This window comes from Pan troglodytes, chromosome 20 (genome assembly GCF_028858775.2).
Source record: "Pan troglodytes isolate AG18354 chromosome 20, NHGRI_mPanTro3-v2.0_pri, whole genome shotgun sequence".
In the NCBI taxonomy this organism is placed as follows: Eukaryota; Metazoa; Chordata; class Mammalia; order Primates; family Hominidae; genus Pan; species Pan troglodytes.
Genome location: NC_072418.2, coordinates 39,759,220 through 39,785,623, shown reverse-complemented (window position 1 = coordinate 39,785,623; position 26,404 = coordinate 39,759,220). Strand labels below are relative to the sequence as shown.

The 26,404-nt window shown below is 39.9% G+C and overlaps 2 protein-coding genes and 1 pseudogene across 6 annotated transcripts in view; 2 read left to right on the top strand and 1 right to left on the bottom strand.

The window, feature by feature from the left end:
• On the bottom strand, positions 1-26,159 carry ZNF829 (zinc finger protein 829). 4 transcript variants are annotated; one of them, XM_016935781.4, is made up of 6 exons: positions 26,078-26,159; positions 24,943-25,064; positions 24,778-24,835; positions 18,149-18,275; positions 17,746-17,841; positions 1-2,327 (listed from the first exon to the last, which is right to left on the bottom strand). In XM_016935781.4, the coding sequence occupies exons 2-6, from the start codon at positions 24,978-24,980 to the stop codon at positions 1,348-1,350; spliced, it is 1,299 nt and encodes a 432-aa protein (XP_016791270.2). In that variant the 5' UTR covers positions 24,981-25,064; positions 26,078-26,159; the 3' UTR covers positions 1-1,347. The 4 variants fall into 4 exon arrangements, with proteins under 4 accessions (XP_016791270.2, XP_524235.4, XP_016791268.2 ...); XM_524235.8 differs by lacking the exon at positions 26,078-26,159 and adding an exon at positions 25,824-25,957; XM_016935779.4 differs by lacking the exon at positions 26,078-26,159 and adding an exon at positions 25,749-25,842.
• LOC129138057 (large ribosomal subunit protein eL31-like) lies at positions 11,480-12,041 on the top strand (annotated as a pseudogene).
• The window catches only part of ZNF568 (zinc finger protein 568), an 82,225-nt gene continuing 81,974 nt past the window's right edge, over positions 26,154-26,404 (top strand). The window contains exon 1 of one of the 2 annotated variants that reach the window (XM_063801520.1): positions 26,154-26,404. The gene's annotated coding sequence lies outside the window, so the exon portion shown is untranslated. The other variant, XM_009435427.4, reaches the window with a different exon arrangement.

The window sequence follows — 26,404 nt, the reverse complement described above, 5'->3', positions numbered from 1 at the left end:
TTTTGTTTTTTTAAAATTTATTGATACTTGCTTTGTGGTCCAGCATATGACCTATTTTTGAGAATGTTCCATGCACAGAAGAGAAGAGTATATATTCTGTGGTTGTTGGGTAGAATGTTCTTCAGATGTCTGTTGGGTCCATTTGGTGTAGAGTCCAATTTAAGTCCAGAGTTTCTTTGTTGATTTCTGTCCCAGTGATCTGTCTAGTGCTGTCAATGGAGTGGTGAAGTCCCCTGCTATTGTTGTATTGCTGTCTATCTCTTTTCTTAGGTCTAGTAGTATCTGTGTTATGGATCTGGGTGTTGCAGTGTTGGGTGCATACATATTTAGGATTGTTTTATCTTCTTGTTGAATTTATCCTTTATCATTATAAATGACCTTCTTTGTCCTTTTTAATTTTTGTTGGTATAAAGTCTGTTCTGGCCATCGCGGTGGCTCACGTCTGTAATCCCAGCACTTTGGGAGGCTGAGGCGGGCGGATCACTTGAAGTCAGGAGTTCAAGACCAGCCTGGCCAGCATGGTGAAACCCCGTCTCTACTAAAAATACAAAAAAAAAAAAAATTAGCCGGGCATGGTGGCGCATGCCTGTAATCCCAGCTACTTGGGAGGCTGAGGCACAAGAATCGCTTGAACTCAGGAGCTGGAGGTTGCAGTGAGCTGAGATCACACCACTGCACTCCAGCCTGGGCAACAGAGTGAGACTCTGTCTCAAAATAAAATAAAATAAAATAAATTTGACTAACAACTTATGTATAAAAGGAAATTACAAATATATTAGACAAAATCATTCTAACAGGGTATTATGGGTTGAACTGTATCCCCTAAAAAGATATGCTGAAGTCCTAACCCCTGGTACCGGTAAATGTGACCTTACTTGGAAACAGGGTCTTGGCAGATATAATCAAGTTAAGATGAGGTCACCAGGTAACCCCAATCTAACCTGACTGGTGTCCAAATAAAAGACATACACAGAGATACACAGGGAGAATGCAATGTGAAGATGGAGGCAGAGATTGGAATGGTGTATGTAAAAGCCATGGAATGCCAAGGACTGCCAGCTGTTAACAGAGGTTAGGAAAAAGGCATAGAACAGATCCTCAGAGTCCTCAGAAGGAACCAAAACTATCAGCACCCTTGAGTTTAGATTTCCAGGCTCTAAACTGTGAGAGAATAAATTTCTCTTGTTTTAAGCCACCAAGGTTTTGGTACTTGGTACTTTGTTATCGTATCGTTTAAAAACGAATACATAGGAGAATCTTTGATAATGTGTATCCTAATTTGTTCTCATTACCTGTTTTAAAAAAATTATTATAAAGGTTAACAAAATGGTCTTACTTTACTGTCATTCAACCAGTATGAATTCCCTCATGGCGAATGAGGTCAGAGCGACTACCAAAAGCCTTTCCACATTCCTTACAGTCATAGGGTTTCTCACCAGTGTGAATTCTCTGATGTCGAGTAAGATTTGAGCCTTTATTGAAGGCCTTCCCACATTCATTACATTCATATGGTTTTTCATCTGTATGGATTCTCTGATGTTGAATAAGTTCTGAGCTCTGAATAAAGGCCTTTCTACATTCTTCACATTCATAGAGCTTCTCACCAGCATGAATTCTGTGATGGTTAGTAAGTGTTGAGGCACTATTAAAGGCCTTCCCACACTGCTTACATTCATAAGGTTTCTCACCAGTATGCATTCTCTGATGCTGAATAAGCCTTGAGTGTTGAGTAAAGGCTTTCCCACATTCTTTACATTCATAAGGTTTCTCACCAGTATGAATTCTCAGATGTAGAAAAAGTTGTGAACTTTTAGTAAAGGCTTTTCCACATACTTTACATTCATAGGGTTTCTCACCAGTGTGAATTCTCTGATGATCATTACGGTTTGAGCAATATTTAAAGGCTTTTCCACATTCCTTACATTCATAGGGTTTCTCACCAGTGTGAATCCTCTGATGTTGAGAAAAATATGAACTACAACTAAAAGCCTTGCCACATTCCTTACATTCATAGGGTTTTTTACCAGTGTGAATCCTCTGATGTCGAGTAACGAGTGAGCCACGACTAAAGGACTTCCCATACTCCTTAGATTCATAGTGTTTTTCACCAAAATGAATTCTCTGATGTTGGATAAATTGTGAGTTTTGATTAAAGGTCTTTCCACATATCTTACATTCCCATGGTTTCTTTTCACTCATAGTTTTTTGAGGTGGAATAAGAAATGTGGGCTGAATAAAAGTAGACATGTCTTCACGGCTAAGTATTACTTGACTGAAATGTCTCTTCTTTAGAGATAATATTTTGGTCTCACACATTGATTCCAGATCTGAAAGAAAATACAAAGGCAAATAAATTTTCCTATTCTGGGCAAGTTAAAACTTCTAAAAAAGAAATGGGAGAATTAAACTGAAAAGAATATCTGAGAAATCACACAGTTTTCAAAGGTGGAGAGGCAATCTGTAAAACTGACAAGAAAAGCACAGACATTAGGAGAGGTAATAAAAGAAGCTGAGGATGTGGATTCAGAAAGCAGATGACCTCTATGATCCTCAAATTTTGGTCTGAACCAGAGTCACCTTAAGCCTTGGTGAATACACAGTGTTCAGCACCATCCTCCATATTATAGAGAGATTCTAATTTAAAAAAAAAATTTTGTTTTGCCCCCACCCCAGATCCCCCACAGGCGCTGCCTGAGACCCAGCTCTGTGTCTCCTCGTCGTACAGCTTGTGGAGCTCCGACTGCAAGGCCATCAGCATGCCCAGGCAGGGGTTAAGCTGGAGGGCCATGGAGGAGGACAGGCCAGCAGGATGCCGCTTCTGCTCCAGGACATGCACCATGCGTGAGAGATTCTAATTATATACATGTTCATAAACATATACTCACATGCACAGAGTATGATACTGTATGTTTTGCAATTCGTAGATAACTGTCAGACCTACATGAAAGGACTGTTAAGAATAATAAATGTGTTGAAAGGTTTAAATGGCGGGGGCGGGTGGAGTTCAGTGACTGTGCAATGGTATACTGGCAAATCACCAGCCTCCGACAAATCTAATATGCTGAACACAACTGGTGGGAAGAGTAGACAGGTACATCTCTTCTGTGCATACAGCATGATATGGGCTAGGGACTCACTGAAAATAATTTGCTCTGGAATTCTGTGATGTTGACCTTGGGAGAAAGAAATGAATAATTCAAGTCATAGCAGTGATTGAGAAGGAAGGCGGCTCAAGTTTGAGACACAAGAGAGTTAAGATAGGATGAAATGTACTCTATGAGAAGAATGGAACTCCATGTCAACATATAAACAGTGAGCCCCAGTTCTATGCTTTAAGGCAACCTCTGAGCCCTCTTTTCCTTGTTTATTAAAATGGGACTGACACTTAACTTATGATTGCTAAAAAGATGAGGAATAACGTATATAAATAATCTGATATAAAGTAAGCACTCAGTATTGGTAGCTATTATTATGAAAAAATGTCATAGCAAAAACAGATATTGGGCAAATAAAATGGCTTGAAGACATCAAAATAAAGCCAGCTAGACTATCTTAAGTCTTCCCTCCACACAATCATTGGCCAAACTTAGTCTGGGTGAGTCCCTAAAAATCTCTTAAAGTTGTCCTCATTTAATTACTGAATCCCCTCTTTCCTAGACCACTACAGGAATCTCCTAATGGTCTCCCCAGTATGTTCTAGCACCCTCTAATCCATTCAGCACCTGGTGTGGTATTTGGTCTCACTTTGCCCTCCTGAAAATCTAAACTCCTTGGTAATTATCAAGAAGACTCCAATAATGAGGCTCTTGCCTACCTCTCCAACCTTGTGTTATACTCCACTTCCACTTGCTCAAGAAGCCCCAGTCCTTCAAGCACCTCAAGTTCTCCCTGCCCCTCAGGGCCTTCCCACATGGATCTCCCCTTTGCCTGGCATACCCCTCATCCTATCACCATTGTTGGCCCTGCTAACAATGAGAAAAGCCTCATCACAGCTTCCACTAACAACCAAGCCCTAAGCCACTGAGGAACTCACAGACACTGCTGACACTGATTGCAGCCAGAGAAATCATATGGAGATTATACCACTGCATCCACCTATAACAAAGCCAAAGCAACCTACCCAACCAACACTATAAATACATCTACAGGAAAAAGGTTTTCCTTATGAAAACAAATCCATAAAATTGGAAAAAATGACCATAACAAGAAATACACAGATATCAATGTAAGGATAAAAGAAACACAAAAAAGCATGGAACCATGACATCTCCAAAGTAATACAATAATGCTCCAGCAACAGATTCCAACAAACAAGAAATCTATCAAGTGCCTGAAAAAGAATTCAAAATAATGATATTAAAGAAGCTCAGTGGGAAACAATAGAACATGGATAAAAACCAAAAGAATCAGAAAAAACAATTCATGATCTGAATGAGAAATTCAGTAGATAGATATCATGAAAAAGAACCAAACAGAAGTCCTGAAACTGACAAATTTCAATGAATGAAATAAAAAACACAATTGAGAGCTTCAACAATAGACTAGATCAAGCAGAAGAAAGAATTTCTGAACTTGAGGACAGAGTTTTTTAAAAGAATCCGGGAAGAAAAAGTAAAAAATAATAATTTTTAAAACTGAAAAAAGCTTAGATGACATATGGGACATCATAAAGCAACCAAATATTCAAATTTTGGGTATTCTAGGAGAAGAGATGGGCAAAGGCATAAAAACCTATTTAAACAAAATAACTGAAAACTTTCCAAGTCTTGTAAGCAATATAGACATCCTGATACAGAAGGCTCAATGATGCCCAAATAGATTCAATCCAAAAAGGTTTTCCAAGGCCCATTACAGTCAAACTGTCAAAAGTCAAAGACAGAGAATTCTAAAAAAAGCAAGAGAAAGGCATCAAGTCACATATAAGGGAACCCTCAGGCGTCAAGTCACATACAAGGGAACCCTCACCAGACTAGTAGCAGATACCTTGGCAGAAACCTTCCATGCCAGGAAAGAATGGGATGATATATTCAAAGTGCTAAAAGAAAAAAACACTGTCAGCCAAGAATACTGTACCTAGCAAAGCCATCCTTCAAAAATGAAGGAGAAAGTTTTTCCCAGAGAGAATGTATCACAACTAGGGTGGCCCGATCAAAAATGGCAAAGGGTGTCCTACATCTGGAAGTAAAAGACATATCTACCATCATTAAACAAATGAAAATAAGAAGCTCACTGGTAGAGCAGATACACAAATGGAAAGAGAAAGGACTCAGATGTAACCATTACATAAAACCACCAAACCAAATGATAAGAGGAAAGAAAAAGGATATAAAACAACCATAAAAAATTAACAGATTAGGAATAAATCCTCACCTATTAATAATAACCTTGAATGTAAACAGTCAAATTCCCCACTTAAAAGATACAGTCTGGTTGAATGGATAAAATAAATATGACTCACCTATATACTGGCTGTGAGAAACTCACTTTATATATAAACTCATGGACTGAAAGTGAAGGGATGAAAAAAAAAATACTGCACACAAACAAACCAAAAGCAAGTGAGAGTAGCCATACTTAAATAAAACAGACATTAAGTAAAAAAACTGCAAAAGAAGCAAAGAAGGTCATTATATAATGATAAATGGGTCAATTCAGCCAGAGGATATAAAGTTCTAAATTTATAGGCACTCAACACTGCAGCACCCAGATATATAAGCAAATATTATCAGATCTAAAAAGAGAGATAGGGCTGGGCATGGTGGCTCATGCCTGTAATCCCAACACTTTGGGAGGCCAAGGCGGGAGGATCACTTGAGGTCAGGAGTTCGAGAACAGCCTTCCCAACATGACGAAACCCTGTCTCTACTAAAAATACAAAAATTAGCTGGGCGTGGCCAGGCGCGGTGGCTCATGCCTGTAATCCCAGCACTTTGGGAGGCCGAGGCAGGCAGATCACGAGGTCAGGAGATTGAGACCATCCTGGCTAACATGGTGAAACCTCGTCTCTACTAAAAATACAAAAAATTAGCCAGGCATGGTGGCAGGCACCTGTAGTCCCACCTACTCGGGAAGCTGAGGCAGGAGAATGGTGTGAACCTGGGAGACGGAGCCTGAAGTGAGCCGGGTTCGCACCACTGCACTCCAGCTTGGGTGACAGAGCAAGACTGTCAAAAAAAAAAAAAAAAATTAGCTGGGCGTGGTGGCATGCACCTGTAATCCGAGCTACTCAGGAGGCTGAGGCAGGAGAATTGCTTGAACCTGGGAGGCAGAGGTTGCAGTGAGCCAATATTGTGCCACTGCACTCCAGCCTGGGCGACAGAACTAGACTCTGTCTCAAAAAAACAACAACAAAAAAAGGTAGACTCCCATAAAATAATAGTACGGGATTTGAACATCCCACTCTCAGCATTAGACAGTTCATCTAGATAGAAAATCAACAGCTTTGGATTTAAACTGGACATTAGACCAAATAGACCTATCAGACACTAACTGAACATTTTATCCAACAGCTGCAGAATACACATTGTTCCTATCAGCACATGGAACATCCTCCAGGAAGAGACCATACGTTAGGCCATAAGACAAGTTATAACTAATTTTTAAAAATTGAAATCATATCAAGTATCTTCTCAGACTACACTAGAATAAAACTAGAAATCAATAACAAAAACTTTGTAAACCACACAAATAAATGGAAATTTAAACAATGTGCTTGCTCATGAATGCCCATTGGGTCAATTAAGAAATTAAAGATCATCAAAGACTACTACAGGCAACTATATGCTAACAAATCAGATAACCTAGAGGAAACAGAAAAATTCCTGGATACATGAAAACCTACCAAGACTGAACCAGGAAGAAACAGAGCAGAAGAACCTGAGCAGGCCAATAACGAGTAATGAGATTGAAGCAATAGTAAAATGTCTCCCAACAAAGAAAAGCCCAAGACTAAAGGGCTTTACTGCTGAATCCTACCAAAATTACAAATAACTAACCTCAATTTTTCTCAAACTATTCCAAAAAATGGAAGAGAAGTTAATTCTTCCTAATCCATTCTACAAGGCCAGCATTACCCCGATACCAAAACCAGAGAAGGACACAACAACAACAACAAAAAGAGGTGATATCCCTCATGAACATAGACACAAAACCCCTCAATGAAATACTAGCAAATGAAATCCAATAATACAACAACAAGATAATATACAACGATTAAGTGAGATTTTTCCTGAAAAGTGCAAGGATGGCTCAACATAAGCAAATCAATAAACATGATGTATCAGATCAACAGGATGAGGGACAAAAACCATATGATCAGCTCAATAGATGCAGAGAAACATCTGATAAACTTCAACGTCTCTTCATTATAAAAACCTCTCAACAATTAAGCATTAAAAAACATACCTTAACATAATAAAAACCATATATGACAAATGTACAGCTAACACCATACTGAACGGGGAAAAGCTGAAAGCTTTTCCTCTAAGAACTGGAACAAGATAAGCCCACATTCACCACTATTATTCATTATAGTACTGGAAGTCCTATCCAGAGCAATCAGGCAAGAGAAAGAAATAAAAGGCATCCAGATTGGATAATAGAAAGTCACACTGTCCCTTTACAGATGACATGATCTTACATATATTTAAAAACCTAAAGATGCCACCAGAAATTCTTGGAACTGATCAATGAAATCAGTAAAGTTGCAAGATACAAAGTCAATATACAAAAATAAGTAGTACGCTGGGCACGGTGGCTCACGCCTATAATCCCAGCACTTTGGAAGGCTGAGGTGGGTGGATCACTTGAGGTCACAAGTTTGAGACCAGCCTGGCCAACATGGTGAAACGTTGGCTTGACTAAAAATACAAAAATTGGCCAGGTGTGGTGGCAGGCACCTGTGGTCCCACCTACGTGGGAGGCTGAGCCAGAACTGCTTCAACCCAGGAGGTGGAGGCTGCAGAGAGCTGAGATCATGCCATTGCACTCCTCCAGCCTGGGAGACAGAGCAAAACTCTGTCTCAAAAAGGAAAAAAAAAAGGATTTCTATATATCCACAATAATGAATTAGCTGAAAAAGAAATCAAGAAAACAATCCCATTTATTAATATAATAGCTACAAAAAACAACCTAGAAATAAATTTAACCATGAAGTGAAAGACCTCTATAAGGAAAACTACAAAACACAGACAAAAGAAATTGAAGACAACAAACAAATAAAAAGATATTTGCATGCTTATGCACTGGAAGAACTATTGTTAAAATGAACATACTTCCCAAAGCAATCTACAGATTCAATGCAATCTACAGATTCAATGCAATCCCTACTGAAATGCCAGTAAGTTTTTACATGAACAGGAAAAAAATCCTAAAATTTGTAGGAAACCATAAAAAATGCCAAATAGCCAATGCAATCTGTAGCGAAAGAACAAAAGTGGAAGAATCAAACTTCAAAATATACTACAAAGCTGTCGTAACCAAAACAGCATGGTACTGTCATAAAAATAGACCCAAAGACCAATGGAACAGAAGAGAGAACCCACAAATAAATCCATGTATTTATAGTCAACTGATGGTTGACAAAGGTGCCAAGAACAGACATTGGGAAAAGGACACGCTGTTCTATAAATGGTGCTGGGAAAACTGGTTATCCATATAGTGAAGAATGAAACTAGACTGTATCTCTCACCATATACAAAAATAAACTCAAAATGAATTAAATACTTAACTATAAGACCCCAAATTATAAAACTACTGGAGGAAAACATAGGGGAAACACTTCATAAGAATAGGCAAATATATTTTAGATAAGACCTCAAAGATATTTTCAATAAGGGGCAACAACAAAAAAATAGACAAATTGGACTATATTGAACTAAAATGCTTCTGCACAGCAAAGGAAACAATCAACAGAGTGAAGAGACCTGTAGAATGGGAGAAAATATTTGCAAACTCTTCACCTGAGAAGGGACTAATATCCAGAATTAACAAGGAAGCAAAAAAACTTAATAGCAGTGCCATAGCGGCTCATAACTGTAATCCCAGCACAGTGGGAGGCCAAGTCAGGAGGATCACTTGAGGCCAGGAGTTCAAGACCAGCCTGGGGAACATAGGGAGACCCCCCCGATCTCTATAAACAGTTTTAAAATTAGCTAGGTATAGTGGCATGCACCTGCAGTCTTAGCTACTTAGGAGGCTGAGGTGGTAGAATCACTTGAGCCTGAGAGTTCAAGGATGTGGTGAGCTGTGATCAGGCCACTGCACTCCAGTCTGGCTGACAGTGAAACTCTCTCACATACACAAAAAATGACACTGGGCACATTCTATTAGTAAAAGAAAAAAAAATACATATATATATATGTATGTATAAAACAATTGATAAATATTCAAAGTGATGGGTATCTAAATACCTTGATTTGATCCTTATACATTGTATGAATGTATCAATATATTGCTTGTGCTCCATAAATACGTATAATTTGTATCGATAAAAACTAAAAAAAAGCTCATGAGAAATCTAATGTATAGCAGGAGGACTATAGTTAGTAATACTCTATTGTATACTAGAAATTTGTCAGGAAAGTAGGTTTTAAGTACTCTTACCCTAAACAAAAAAAAAAGAAAGAAGAAAAGATTATAGTTATTTGATAGGATCTGCTTAACTATAGTAATTATTTCAATATGTATGTGTATCAAAACATCATGTTGTACACCTAGAATTTATACAATAATTTTTTTTAAAAGTTCATATAAAAAAAATTTTTTAAACACATATAAAAATAGAAAGAATGAGTAACACTTAGTATTTGCTAGCAAAACAGGGTGACTGTAGTCAAAAATAATTTAATTGAACATTTAAAAATAACTAAAAGAGGCTGGGCGTGGTGGCTCATGTCTGTAATCCCAGCACTTTGGGAGGCCAAGGTGGGTGGATCACTTGAGGTCCGGAGTTCAAGACCAGCCTGGCCAACATGGTAAAACTCTGTCTCTACTAAAAACACACACACACACACACATACACACACACACACACACAAATTTGCTGGGCGTGGTGGTACGTGCCTGTAGTCCAAACTACTTGGGAGGCTGAGGCATGAGAATCACTTGAACCTGGGAGGCAGAAGTTGCAGTGAGCAGAGATCACAGCACTGCAGCACTGCACTTCAGCCTGGGTGACAGAGTGAGACTCTGTCTTAAAAAAAAAAAAAAAAAAAAAATTCCCCTAAAAACTAAGAGTACAATAAGATTGTAACACAAAGGATAAATGCTTCAGGTGATAGATATCCCATTTCTCCTGATATAAGCATTGCATGCCTGTATCAAAATCTCATGTAACCCATAAATATACATACCTACTATGTACCCAAAAAATTAAAAATAAAGATTAATAAATAAATAAAAACAACCAGGCCAAGTGTGGTGGCTCACTCCTGTAATCCCAGCACTTTGGAGGGCTGAGGCAGGTGGATCACTTGAAATCAGGAGTTCAAGACCAGCCTGGCCAACATGTTGAAACCTCATCTCTACTAAAAATACAAAAATTAGCTGGGTGTGGTGGCATGAGCATGTAATCCCAGCTATGCAGAAGGCTGAGGCAAGGGAATTGCTTGAACCCAGGAGGTGGAGGTTGCAGTAAGCCAAGATTGTGCCATTGCACTCCAGCCTGGGCAACAGAGCGAGACTGTCTCAAAAAAAAAAAAAGATAACAAGTGTTAGCAAATGATGTGGAGAAACTGGAACCATCATACACTGCTGGTGGGCATGTAAAATGGTGTAGCCAATTTGGAAAAGAGTCTAGCAGTTCCTCAACTGGCTAAACACAGAGTTATGATATGACCCAGCAATTCTACTCCTAGGTAGAAACCTGAAAGAACTGAAAGCTTATGTCCACACAAAAACTTATAGACATGTTCATACAACATTAATCAAAATAGCCCAAAAGAGGAAACCCAAATGTCCATCAACTGATCAATGGATAAATGTGGTATATCCATAAAATGGAATAGTATTTGGCAATAAAAAGGAATGAAATGCTGATACATGCTACAACACGGATGAACCCTGAAAAGCATTAAGTTATGAAATAGGGAATTTGCAGAAGACCACATATTGTACAATTCCATTTATATGAAATGTCCAGAATAGGCAAATCCATAGAGAAAATCAACTCATGGTTGCCTGGGGCTGGAGGGGGTGGGAATAACAGCTAGAGAGTACAGGGATTTTTCTGAGGTGATAAAAATGTTCTAAAATTGATTATGGTGATGGTTATACAACTCTATTACATTAAAAATCACTGAATTGTACATTTTATGTGGGTGAACTATATGGTATGTGAATTATACCTTAATAAAGCTGAAAATAAAACAACAAAATTAAAGGAGCGCTACTCTGGTTCATAGCGAGCAGGGGTTGGGCAACTTTTAAAATAAAGAATAAGATAGCAAATATTTTCAGCTTTGTGGGCTATCCAAGTGTGTGACTGTAGTGCAAAGACAGTCACAGAAAACTTCTAGTAGTTTGAATGTGCTAGCCTTAAAAAATAAACAAGTCTTTCCAACTTGGATCCGGCAGAATGGCTCCCACAAAGAAGGGTGGTGAGAAGAAAAAGGGCCGCTCTGCCATCCACAAGGTGGTGACCTGAGAATACACCATCAGTATGCACAAGCGCATCCATCGAGTGGGCTTCAAGAAGCGTGCCCCTCGGACACTCAAAGAGATTCAGAAATTTGCCATGAAGGAGATGGGAACTCCAGATGTGCGCACTGATACCAGGCTCAACAAAGCTGTCTGGGCCAAAGGAATAAGGAATGTCCCATAACGAATCCATGTGCGGTTGTCCAGAATACGTAATGGGGATGAAGATTCACCAAATAAGCTCTATACTTTGGTTATCTATGTATCTGTTACCACTTTCAAAAATCTACAGACAGTCAATGTGGATGAGAACTAATCACTGATTGTCAAATACATCAAATAGTTATAAAATTGCAAAAAAAAAAGAAAAAAAAAAAACAAGTACCCCCCCGCACCCCGCAAAAATAACCCCACAACCTCACAAGAACTGCTAGCTCAAAAACAGAAATTTTTAAAAAGACTGGCTTAATAATTCTGGTTTAAAAATAGCTATACATCTTCCTCCTGATTTTATCAGTGCAAAATTTAAATTTTAAGATTATAAAAACTAGGCCGGGTGCTGTGGCTCACGCCTGTAATCCCAGCACTTTGGGAGGCAAAGGCAGGCGGATTACTTTAGCTTAGGAGTTCGAGACCAGCCTGGGTAACATGGCAAAATCCCATCTCTACAAAAAATACAAAAATTAGCCGGTCATGGTGCCGTGCACCTGTAGTCCCAGCTACTAGGGAGACTGAGGTGGGAGGGTCACTTGAGCCTGGGAGAGGCGGGTGTGGTGGAGGTTGTAGTGAGCCAAGATGCACCACTGCACTCCAGCCTGGGCAACAGAGCCAGACTCTGTCTCAAAATAAAATAAAATAAAATAAAATAATAAAAACTATACAATTATGTGTTAAACCAAATCAATTTATAGTTCTGTCAGACTTTTTGACATCCAAGTAACTGTTGGGCCGGGTGCGGTGGCTCACGCCTATAATCCCAGCACTTTGGGAGGCCAAGGCGGGTGGATTACTTGAGGTGAGGAGTTACAGACCAACCTGGGCAACATGGTGAAACCTCGTCTCTACTAAAAATACAAAAATTAGCTGGACATGGTGGCGCACGCCTGTAATCCCAGCTACTTGGGAAGCTGAGGCAGGAGAATCGCTTGAACCTGGGAGGCGGAGGTTGTAGTGAGCCGAGATCACGCCATTGCACTCCAGCCTGGGCGACAGAGCGAATCTCCGTCTCAAAAATAAAAAAGAAGAAGAAGAAAAAAAGTAACTGTGTTGCTCTGTAGTGTGTCAGTTTAAATACAGTAGTCAAGATTTTTAGTCAACTTTAAGAAAACGGACATTAAGTAAGGAAAATTAATAGATAATCCTCGAAAACCTGGATGATTTCTAACATAAGGTATTAAAACATTGATTTCTAAGAATAGTTTTAACAAATATGCCATTATTATTTAATATGTATGCCTTGTTTTTTATGTTAGAGGATGGCTATACCTTTGGGTAATATAAATAAATACATGTGGTTTTGTTTTGTTTTGTTTTTGGGTCAAGGGTAATTTTAGTTATAGTATGTGCAGGGCACAAATGTGCAAAAGGGCATTTCTGTCCTTTTTATAAAGGCTTATAAGGAATGTGGGTGGCTATTGGGGGAGTGGTATCACATGTCAGGAGTCTGTTAAAATGTTTATATATCACAGTTCTCAATTACCTACCTCCCACATCTTTCTTTATAATTTGAGTAGTTGAGACTATCTGGGAATAATCATAACAGAAATGTAATAGATATGCTTTTGGTATCAAGGAAATTATAGGTTGGGCACGGCGGCTCAGACCTGTAATCCCAGCACTTTGGGAGGCCAAGGTGGGTGGAACACCTGAAGTCAGGAATTCGAGACCATCCTGGCCAACATGGGGAAACCTCGTCTCTACTAAAAATAAAAAAATTAGCTGGGCATGGTGGCAGGTGCCTCTAATCCCAGCTACTCGGGAGGCTGAAGCAGAGGTTGCAGTGAGCTGAGGTTGCACCACTGCACTCCAGCCTGGGCAACAAGAGTAAAACTGTCTCGAAAAAAAAAAATAACAATAGTTTTGTCTTAAAAAAACCAATTGTTCCAAAATGTAAAACTGATACATAAAAAAGACATCTCAGTTTTGATGGGTTTATTTTCAATCCAGTATTTGAACTTGGGAAGAATATGTAAAAACATTCCTAAGTGACTATTATTAAGCAAAGATATCAAAATAGAAAGTACAAACTACAATACAAATAAACGTAAGGCGTAACACCAATGGGGATGCACATTAAGTAGGTAACAGGAAAGTTATAACAACATTTGTGTAATCAGGATATAAACTATGAATATATTGCTATAGGCAAGATACATACAGTGATTACGAGAGACCAGCCCTCAACTATCAGAAAAAGACCTCAAGAAATACTTTTATAGTTTGATGTATCACAGAATTACAAAACATACTATGCAAAATTTGAAGGTAGGTATCAGAAGAATGAAAGTAAGAGTTGAAAATGTATTATCTTTGATGAGAGGGACTGGGGCAGTCAGGGTAGGAATGTATATGTGAAAAAGCAGGCTGCTGTTTTTCTTTTTTCTCTTTTTTTGAGATGGAGTCTTGCTCTGTTGCCCAGGCTGGAGTGCAGTTGCATGATCTCAGCTCACTGCAACTTCCACCTCCTGGGTTCAAGCGATTCTCCTGCCTTGGCCTCCCAAGTAGCTGGGACTACGGGCGCCTGCCACTATGCCCGGTTAATTTTTGTATTTTTAGTAGAGACGGGGTTTCGCCATGTTAGCCAGGCTGGTTTCGAACTCCTGACCTCAAGTGATCCGCCCGCCTCGGCCTCCCAAGTGCTGGGTTTACAGGTGTGAGCCACCGCGCCTGGTCTGGGCTGCTGTTTTTCAATATAAGCTTTATAACACTGTGATTTCAAACTCTGTAAATATATTACTTTAATGAAAATTAATTATTTTAAAATGAAAAAGGAATAAACAGAGACCACCTTTCAAGTACAAAGGTACAAGGTTAAGGTAAGATTAAGAAGGGGGTGAATTAGCAAGTTGGTAGGGAGGAAAAGTGGTAGGAGAGACAGAAATAAAAATACTTGAAGGCAGCTAAGATCAACTGATAGCTGGGAAAAAGTGAAGATTCACAAACTCCTCCCTAGGTTCCTAGAGCTTTGTTAAATCTAGAATTCTTTCTCAAGGGATGCATGGATCTTCTATTTCCAACGCTAACTCCATAGGTAACAACATCTACTTCTAGGGTTCCAACCATTAACTTCTACTTGGATCAATTTCCACTTCCATATTTTTTGACTGTTTTACAACTTTCTTCTGAGCGTCCTATTTGATCTTCTCATTGATGAATCTTATTCTGTAGAAATTATTTACAGCAATGTTCTAGTTCCTACATTAGATAACAAGTTTCTTAATAAGCCTACACATTTTCTAAACTGTACAGCACCTAGCAGACTAGTGTATAAAATTAAAAAGTCAAACATTTTTATAAGACTTGCTATTTAAAAATCTTAATTCTCCACAAACTGATATTAATATTCTCATGAAAAAATAACTTGGCATTTTGATTAAGTTTCAAATGACTATATAAGCTAATTCTAAATTTTTTTTTTTTTTTTCTTTTGTGAGACCAAGTTTTGCTCTTGTCCCCCAGGCTGGAGTGCAATGGTGTGATCTCGGCTCACTGCAACCTCCGCCTCCCTGGTTCAAGCGATTCTCCTGCCTCAGCCTCCTGAGTAGCTGGGATTACAGGTGCCCGCCACCACGCCTGGCTAATTTTTGTATTTTTAGTAAAGATGGGGTTTCACCATGTTGCCCAGGCTGGTCTTGAACTCCTGACCCCAGGTGATCCACCCACCTCGGCCTCCCAAAGTGCTGGGATTACAGGCGTGAGCCACTGCGCCCGGCCTAATACTAAAATTTACAATGAAAATGCAAAGGACTAAGCAGCAGCAGGAGAACTTGCTCTACTAGATAAGATTTATTACATGCTACAGTATTAATATAGTATGGTATTGGCACAAGGATAGACAAATAAGCCAAAGGAACAGAATTCAGAGATAGACTCACAGAAATAGGAATACCTGATTTATGACAAAGGTAGTCCTATTTCTATAGGGGAAAAGATAGATATAGTCCTATCTCTATAGAATGGGAAAAGGACAGTCATCTCAATAAACACTAAGAAGTCAACTGGATATTCACATGGAAAAAAAATGAAATTTGACCCCTACCTCACAACACATACAAATACCAACTTCAGGAAAGTAGATCTAAATGGAAAAAGTAAAACAATAAAGCTACTAGAATATAACATAGGAAATATCTTCATGACCTTGGGGTAGGCAATGATTCCTATCCAGGACACAAAAAAGCAACACTATAAAGAAAAAGATAACTGTGACCACATTAAAATTAATAACTTCTGTTCATCAAAAGGTACTATTAAAAGAGTAAAGGGCAAGGTATAAAGTGGTGGGAGACATTTACATCATGTATAACCAAACACAGGGCTGATACATAGAATATAAAAAGAATTCTTTGAAACCAACAGGAAAAAGATAGACAACCGACTAAGTTTAGCCAAGAAACTTAAACAGGCATGTCACAGAACACACACATCAGAATAACTAAAATTAAAGGGCCTGGCAGTAATAACTGGTAAGAATGTAAGAATGCAGAGCAATAGTAACCTTCATACTGCTAGTAGAACTGCAAATTGGTATAACTACTTTGGAAAATTGGTATATTTACTAAAGTTGAACACACACATATCCTATTGCTCAGTAATTCCACTCCTATGTATATACCTAAAAGAAATGTGTACATACATTTACCAAAAGTTATACATAGGAACGTTCACAGCAGCATTATGTGTAATAGCTAAAAACTGCAAACAAACCAACTGTCAACAGAAGGACACTTATAGTAATTAATAATATATAAAGCATAATTTAAAAAATATTCATAGAATGAAGCAGGACACAGTGGGTTACGCCTGTAATCCCAGCACTTTGGGAGGCTGAGGCGGGTCGATCACCTGAAGTCAGCAGTTTGAAACCAGCCTGGCCAACATGTTGAAACCCTGTCTCTACTAAAAATACAAAAAATTAGCTGGGCGTGGTGGCGCAGGCCTGTAGTTCCAGCTACTCGGGAGGCTGAGGCAGGAGAATCGCTTGAACCCAGGAGGCAGAGGTTGCAGTGAGCCGAGATCACACCACTGCACTCCAGCCTGAGCAACAGAGCAAGACTCCATCTCAAAAAAAAAAAAATATATATATATGTATATATATATTCATAGAATGAAATATAACATAGCCAATAAGAATGAACTAACACCAGATATATGCAGCACCATAGATATGTCACATAAACATAATGTTGAGCAAAAAAAGCCAAAGGCAAAAGACTAAATACTGTGTGATTGCATCTATACAAAGTTCCAAAATAGGCAAAACGAATCCATGGTGCCAAATGTCAGGATGGTATTTATTTTGGGAGAGGAAAAAGAGGCTGGTGATTGGGAAGGGGCAGAGAAGGGGTTCTGAGGTGCTAGTAATGTTCTACTTATTGTCCTAGTAGTGGTTTCACCATTCTCAATTTCACCATACTATGCAATCATAGTCATGCAGTTTTATGTGTGTATGTTATACTTCAATTTTGTTTTAAAGTAAGAAATAATCAAATGTTTGATAAATGAAAGAATGAGCTTTTAAATCCAGAACAAACTGGTCAAAGATGTTAAATAGCTGAAAGTAGATAAAATGAAAACAAGCACAGGGAAAGAAAAAGACACACATGCACTTACATCTATTTCTCAGGGTGGGAATGTCTACTGTTATACAAATCTAAACGTAGCGTATCATAGGAAGGAATGAAACTAAAATGTGAGTAGAATAATTATAGCATAATTGTAGCCAGGGAGGTACTTGCTATATTGGACTAGGGAGAAAGTATGAGAAACAAAAAAAAGTGGGATACCTTATATGGAAGAGGCTTCGGGCCTTTAAAGGGAGCTTCCTGATAACATCTCAGAAGTATATCTCTTTATAGCCCTGCTCCTGAGCCATCATCTCTTACTTACCTGAACACAGGCCTCTAGTCAGCTCTCTATCAACCATCCAGGGCTCTTTTCCTTGTTCCAATAAGGAGATCACAGCTGGCTTAGAATTGGAAAGTCCTGTTCACAAGAAAAGACATGGGACATGGTTATGCTGTGGGGTCCCCAGAAATCAGATCCAGTCCCTTAGTGATCAAAGAAGAGATGCCACTACAAGAAGGACCGGAGAAAGATGGAGAAGATGAAGCTTCAGCCACAGCCCATTGGAGCTGCCCACTTCCAACTCTTCCATTCTATTTTAACTCAAACCATTCCTTAGGGAACAGGAGCAGAAATTCAGCTGATTACATGAAGCAAATAATTCACAATGGAGAAAGGAGACACTTCCAAGGGCACACTCTGAATTTTGGGGAATAGTTATCCTTACCCACTGAAACCAGGTTGCTGAAATTCTCCAACATCACTTCTTTGTATAAATTCATCTGACCAGCGTCCAGGCATTCCCATTCCTCTTGAGAGAAGTCTATGGAAACATCCCTGAACATCACCGGCCCCTGAAACAACAAACATGCTTTCACAATGAAAGGAGAAAAGAAAAAGATGGTGGTAGAGGTGGCAAGAAAGGACAGAGTAAGCAAAATTAAAGGGGGTGAATCCTATCATATCAGAAGATATACGTCCTGTGTACAAAGGGATATACAAATAGACTGGACTTTTCCAGTGATATGAAATAGCATGCATTCAGCTCAATTAGTGAGTTTCTTCCCCCTCCCCCCTTTCCCTTTATGCCCCAAGAGAGGGGAAAATGGGAGGGGCTTTCAAACACACCTTATAATACATGGAGTAAAAATTCAGAATATCAGGGGAAAAAAAAAATGAAAGTTTCTAAAAGCTTCCAGAAGAAAACACAGATCACATAAGTTTTCAGGAATCAGAATGGCAATAGACGACTTCTCAATAGCATCATTTGAAATAAGAAAAAACCAAGCAATTCCTTTAACATTATAAAGGAAAATAAATTCTGACCTAGAATTCTATAGCCAGTCAGATTACTAAGCCACTATGAAGATTAAATCAAGACAATTTTAAATCTGCAGGGTATGATGAAAGTACTTCCAATGTGGCTTTTCTTAAGAAGCTACTAGGCTACATGTTCCATCAAAACTAGGGAGTAAATTAGGAAAAAGAAAAGGTACTATATTAAGAAACTGGAAAACTAACATGAAAATGGTGATGAAAGTGCCAGTATAATTATAAAAGGCAAATCCTAGAACATCATCCAGCAGCAGACTGAGAGAACAGCATCTAGGAACAGAAGTGAGGACTATAGGAAAGACATCTCCAAAGAAAAGTAAGGAGCTAGTATGTTTCATCATGTAGAAAATATTGACAGGCAACTGACAGCAATGTTAGAGAATTTGAAAAAAATAGTGACACATACATAAAACCGGGCAAAAGAAGAAACAAGGCAATTTGCTCTGAGAAAAATACAAATTGTATTAGAATCCAGAATCTGGTGTTTTACTTGGCTCACATTGTCTGCAAGGTCCTAATGTCTGCAACAATGTCTGCAAGGTCCTAATCACAGGGATAGCAATGACTGAAAGAAAAATTATGAGCCGAGCATGGTGGCTCATGCCTGTAATCCCAGCACTTTGGGAGGCCGAGGCGGGAGGATCACCAGGTCAGGAGTTCGAGACCAGCCTGGCCAACATGATGAAACCCCGTGTCTACTTAAAATACAAAAATTAGCTGGGCATGGTGGTGCACGCCTGTAATCCTAGCTACTCGGGAGGCTGAGGTAGGAGAATCACTTGAACCTGGGAGGCGGAGGTTGCAGTGAGCCAAGATTGCGCCACTGCACTCCAGCCTGGGCAACAGAGTGAGACTCTGTCTCAAAAAAAAAAAAAAAAAGAAAAGAAAAATTGTGATATAATTCTATTGCATGGACAAAAAATGAGGACTGTGGTATGGGAAATCTCAATCCATAGTTACCTGCCTAGAAATCACTGGAAAATATGTATCAAAAAATAGCAATATAGGAATATTAATTAGAAATATAGGAAAAATGCTAAGAGAAACAGCAAAAAGAGTAGCCACCTAAGGGGAGTAGGATTGGGTAGTGGGACAATGCCCTGCCATTTTTCATGTCTTTTAACATTTCTTGAAAATTTTTTTTTTTTTTTTTTTTGAGACGGAGTTTCGCTCTTGTTGCCCAGGTTGGAGTGCAGTGGCACAATCTCAGCTCACTGCAACCTCCACCTCCCGGGTTCAAGCGATTCTCCTCCTTCAGCCTCCCGAGTAGCTGGGATTACAGGTGCCGGTCACCACACCCAGCTAATTTTTGTATTTTTAGTAGAGACAGGGTTTCACCATGCTGGTCAGGCTGGTCTCAAACTCCTGACTTCAAGTGATCCACCTGCCTCAGCCTCCCAAAGTGCTGGGATGACACGCGTGAACCACCACGCCTGGCCCATTTCTTGAATTTTTAAAATGCGAAATGGGTTAAACATAAATTTAAAGTATCACTTAGACAACAGCATACTTTAAGTTTCTTGGAAATTACAATTCTTATAAGACTGTCATAATTATTCCCTATTAACATAAACAAATTCAACTTTTATACTCTTATGGTAGCAGAAATTTCCACAATATAAATACTACTGAATGAATCTTTCATTTCAGAAATTTTCTTAGGCAAAAATACTTTTAAGACCCTTTCCAGATATGCAGGCCCTTCCCCATACCTTGCCCTATGCATCTCTTCCATTTTGCTGTTCCTTAGTTGTATCCTTTGTAATAAAACTATAATCAGGCTGGGTGCGGTGGCTCATGCCTGTAATCCCAGCACTTTGGGAAGCCAAGGCGGGTGGATCACCTGAGGTCAGGAGTTTGTGACCAGCCTAGCCAACATGGAGAAACCCCATCTTTACTAAAAATACAAAAAATAGCCAGGTGTCGTGGCGCATGCCTGTAATACCAGCTACTCAGGAGGCCAAGGCAGGAGAATTGTGTGAACCCGGGAGGCAGAGGTTGCAGTGAGCCGATATTGTGCCATTGCACTCCAGCCTGGACAACAGAGTGAAACGCCATCTCAAAACCAACAAACAAAGAAACCAATAAAAAAAGTAAAACTATCATCATAAGTATAGTGCTTTCCTGAGTTCTATATGTTATTCTAATGAATTATTGAACCTGAAGGAGAGTTACGGGAACCTCTCAATTTTTGGCTAGCTAGGCAGAAGTGCAGTGCCTTAGACTTGTGGCTGGTGTCTGAAGCAGGTACAGTCTTGTGGGACTGAGTCTTTTTTTTTTTTCTTTGAGACTGAGTCTACTCCATCACCCAGGCTGGAGTGCAGTGGTGCGATCTCAGCTCCCTGCAACCTCTGCCTCCCAGGTTTAAGCAATGCTTCTGCCTCAGCCTCCTGAGTAGCTGGGACCACAGGCACACACCACCACATCCAGCTAATTTTTGTATTTTTAGTAGAGATGTGGGTTCACCATGTTGGCCAGGCTGTTCTCAAACTCCTGACCTCAAGTGATCCTCCCATCTCGGCCTCCCAAAGTCCTGGGATTATAGGCATGACCAGCTGGGACTGAGCCTCTTAAGCAATGGGGTCTATGTTAACTCTGGGTAGTGTCAGAATTCAGTTAAATTATAGGACACTCAGTTAGTGTCCCAAAAATTTTGTTTATAAAAGGACACACATTCCCAATTGATAGGAGAAATGAGGGTACTTCTCCCTCACCTTAGGACAAGCAAGGGGGCCCCTTTAGACTCCAGGGTCCAAAGCGGAATGATGAGATACTTTGGAATAATTTTTGCTGTATTCTCTGGAGCTTAGGGGGCACAAAGATTAGTACCTATTTCCCTCTTTGGACTAGATGTGGACCCAATAAAGGGACAAAGTGACCTCAACAAAGGAATGGATCACAGAATGCAGAAGTGTATGACAGATGTCATAAGTAGCCATTTCAAGAAGACATGCTGTGCATATCCCAGGAAATGCAATTAGAGGTTTCCAGCAGGGGCTTCTCTGAGAGACTCTTAATAGTGTCTCCTAACAAAGGAGTGTTGAACATCCATCAAGGCAAAAGAGATCAACACCAAAACAAGTCAAGAAAGACTTTTCTTTTCCTTACCTCCTCTTCCCTACCCCTGCTCTAATCTCATAGGATCCAGAGACTGACTTAGGCAGGAGAAATAGAAGCTCAGGGCGAGGAAATCAAGAAGCTTAATTATGTCCCTCTTTCATACTTTGCAAGCTTGAAGCAATTCTGAGCTCAGAGAAGAGGCTTTAAATGAAACTCACATATTATTACAGTGAACTAGAGGTTGTAATTAGTAAAATGAGACTAGATTTTGACTGAAAACAATCAAAGGACATCAAAGAGTGATAAAAATTATAGTCTGTACCAGTTCTTATCCAGGGCAACAAAAAAATTAACCCACAGAGAGGGTTGAGAGTAGAAATTATGAGGAAAAAGGTTTTCTTTTGCTTGCTTCATATGGAATCCTGCTTATTTCAAAATGCTGATCACAAGCAGATTTGGTTTTTCAGTTACACAGTCACATCATCTATAAAGCGATAATCTTACGCCCTCTTTTGTAATTTTTAACCTAATTTTTTTTCTTATGTAAGTGTTTTGGTTAATATCTATAAAACAATGTTAAATAACATTGGTAATGTGGTATATCCTTGTTTTACTTCTAATTTTCAAATATTTTGATGTTTCAAATATTTCCTGATTAAACATTAGATTAAGTTCTGAAAACAAATTTTATTTCTTTTAAAATTTATTGTCCCCCGGGCACAGTGGCTCATGCCTGTAATCCCAGCACTTTGGGAGGCCGAGGTGGGCAGATCACCTGAGGTTGGGAGTTCAAGACCAGCCTGACCAGCATGGAGAAACCCCATCTCTACTAAAAATACAAAAATTAGCCGGGCGTAGTGGCGCATGCCTGTAATCCCAGCTACTCGGGAGGCTGAGGCAGGAGAATCGCTTGAACCCAGGAGGTGGAGGTTGTGGTGAGCCGAGATCATGCCATTGTGCTCCAGCCTGGGAAACAAGAGTGAAACTCTGTCCCCAAAAAAATAAAAATTTATTGTCTACTACAGTATACTACATGTCCCTAGTTATTCCCGTTAATACTGGGCAACAATCTTCTCTATAGAAATGAGAAGTGTAACTAGAGACTGATGCAAGAGGGGAAGCAGATATTCTATTTGGGCTTTGGCACAGGAGAGGGAAGACTCAGTCCTCTTTAAAAGAAATTCAGATAGAAAGGCCTTACACAAAATACTTAGTTAGACTTATTCTTATCCTGATTTTCTCTGCATCTATACCAAACACATACAATTTAAAAATTGAGAGTAGGCCCACTCAGAGTTCCAAATTTACAACTTGAGAAAACATTGTCACTATTCTGAGTCCTCTATCCTAGTATGTATCCTCTAATTTTCAGATAAAATGATTACCTGGTGAATGGATAACCTTACAATTTAGTGAGTTCCCCAAGATTAGAAGTGTTGAAACACAAACTGAATAAAGATATTTTTATTATCACTTGGAGGAAGAATCCAAAAACTCTGTAATTGCCTGCCATGCCCACTGCCCCCTCCTGAGATGAGGCAAGGTTCTTTTGTTTGCTTTGATTTCAGCTATAAGTATCAACTCTAAAAACCAAAAAGAGATAAGACACAGAAAAGAAGAAGAAATTCTAACATATGTTTAGTTAGAACCTGAGAAGGAAAGGGGGAGAGAATGATACAGGGGCTTTTTGAAGGTATAATGACTGAAGATTTTCCTGAACTAATAATAGATATCCATCCATAAATTTTAAAACTCTACAAATCCCAAGCAGACAAATAAAACACATTTATATATCTTACACTAAAATTACAGAAAGTCAAAAACAAAACAGTCAGAGGAAGACAAGGCAGATTACCATCAAGGGAGAAGAGCTAATCAAGACTGTATGATACTGGCACAGGAATATACAAAATCAGTGGAAGAGAATAAAGAGTTCATAAATATACCCATGCACATATAGACACTAGGTATATTTGAAGACCAATAAGAACACAATAGATCTTCCAATATATGGTATTGATAAACTGGGTATTAATAAGGAGGGGGGAATCTGACTCTTACCTCATAACATATACAAAAACCAGTTGCAACTATATAAAATATCTAAACATGAAAGTGAAACTTATGGCTTTAAGCATAAATATAGGAGAGTATCTGCATGACCTTGGGACAGGGAAGGATTTATTTAAAAAGATACAAAAAGCACTAACCATAAAGAAAAAATATTGATAAACTCAGCTTTTTAAAAATTAGAACTTATCATAAAATCATCTTACAGGAAATGATGAAATAGTCCAAATAGTAGGAAAACAATCAATAAAGGACTGAGATCCAGATTACATAAATAACTCATACGAATCAATAAGAGCTATTCCAAGAGAAAAATGAGTAAAGATTTGAACTGACATGTCACAAAAGATGACTAAAAACCAATAAACATATGGAATATGTTCAATTTTATTATTAATCACGGAAACCCAAATTCAAACCTGTGAGGGTGGGCGGGTGTAAATACAGATATATATTCAAATGAGGATTTAAAAGTCTGGCATGTCTGATTTGTATATCATAGTTTTTGCAAACATCAAAAATGTATTTCCCAAGACCATTTGATGACATGGGAGAATATTTCTGACACTTCTTTTTGCAAAAATGTAGAACATCAAATGGTAAATGAAATAAAATTTGGTTTTTGACAAATAATGAAAATACATTAAAATATTAACACTAGTTATCTGAGTGGTCAAATTTTATTTTTTCTTGGTAATGCTGTGTTTTTGAGATCTCTAAATTAATCATCCTTTTATTTTTAAATCAGAATAAATATTTGAGAAGAAAATTCAGCAAGCATAAGTGGAGCAACCATCCTTTTCTGTGATGGGAAAATTATAGGGACCTATAATTAAATGACATTCCTTTAAGCAAGAATTTTCAGAAGAAAAAGAGGAAACCCCGACACACCTTGGATACTGCTTGTAGAAGTTCATCATGCATTCTTTCCTCCTCTTCTGGGTGACACCTGGAGAAAGGTAAAATTGGGAGAGGGAAGAGTAACTGTGAGACACCAGGTTTTTCTTGGTACCCAGATTAGTCAAGTAAGAGTTCTTCCCCAGCCCCATTACCCACCACACATGAGGAATGGAGATCAGAGGAGAATGGGGCATTCTGTCCAATTCCAGTGGCTCAGGGGAAAGGTTGTGTTCACTGCTGTCCAGGGTTGGAATCTGACCAGACCTCAGAGAGGTTTCCTAGAGACAGAGTTCTGGAGTCACAATCGCATAGTTGACGGGACCCCATACTCATACACAGAATGCCACATACATTTAGGGACAGTCACACTTAAGGCGACATGCATGTCTCACCTGCCCACAAGGAGCCACACACGGCAACACAGTTACAATCACATACACACCATAGGAAACACACAATTACAGCTGCACAATCGTAGGCACCCCACACTGACGCAGAGTCACAATCACACATCACCACGGGAACACACAGCCACAACCCCCACAGTGACAGGTATCCCATATCCGCACATAAGCCGCAGTGTTATTATCTCCCAGACAATTTCACAACCTCCCCTCTTTTTTTGGGGGGGTGGGGTGGGGTGGGGACAGAGTCTTGCCCTGTCGCCAGGCTGGAGTGCAGTGGTGCGATCTCGGCTCACTGCAACCTCCGCCTCCCGGGTTCAAGTGATTCTCCTGCCTCAGCCTGCGAGTAGCTGGGATTACAGGCGCGCGCCACCATGCCTAGCTAATTTTTGTATTTTTAGTAGAGATGGGGTTTCACCATGTTGGCCAGGATGGTCTCGATCTCTTGACCTCGTGATCCTCCCGCCTCGGCCTCCCAAACACAACCTCCACCTTTCAGGCCGCTCCGCCCGCAGGGGCCCAAGGCGCCAGCTCCCCATCGGTCTTCGGTATCCTCACCTAAGCCCTTTCCAGTCATCCCGGATGGGAACTTGCAGACCTGAGCCAGTTCTCCTGGGGACCAAAATATCTCACCTCCCAGATCTAAGGGTCCCGCCAGGAGTGACGAAACGTTCGAATTCCTGCGAGAAAAGTGGCAGGCCACCAGGCCCTCTGGGAAATGTAGTCCAGAGCGGGACCCACGCCGATTCCTGTCAGCTCCTCGCCTGGGCCCACCCGAAACGGCTGCTCCCTCAACTCTCAACATCCAGCCGAGCCTCGGAGTTGCGGGTCGCCGTAGCGCTGCGCAATGGAGATGAGCCTCCCGGGGAACCCGGCCCAAGCCTCACCCTCACACAGGAAAGCAGATGTGTTCTGGCCGGAAGTTGAGTGGGGCCGCGGGGCCTGCTGGGAGGTGTTGTCCTCGGAAACGTCGCTGGCGCGGAGGGATGGTTCGGCGCTTTAGGCGTCTGTCACAGACCTATCTGCGGGTCGCCTTCACCCAGCATCTCAGAAACTGCGCGCGGGATGAACATTCGGGTGTTTCCGGCAGGTGACGCTGCCGAGTCCCCGCAGCAGGGGGCGAGCAAGGGACTCGCGGTTGACGGGACACGGATCCTCTAAGGCCCAGAGTGTCCCGAGTAGCGGCAGTGGGGAGTGCTCAGAGTACGCTAATG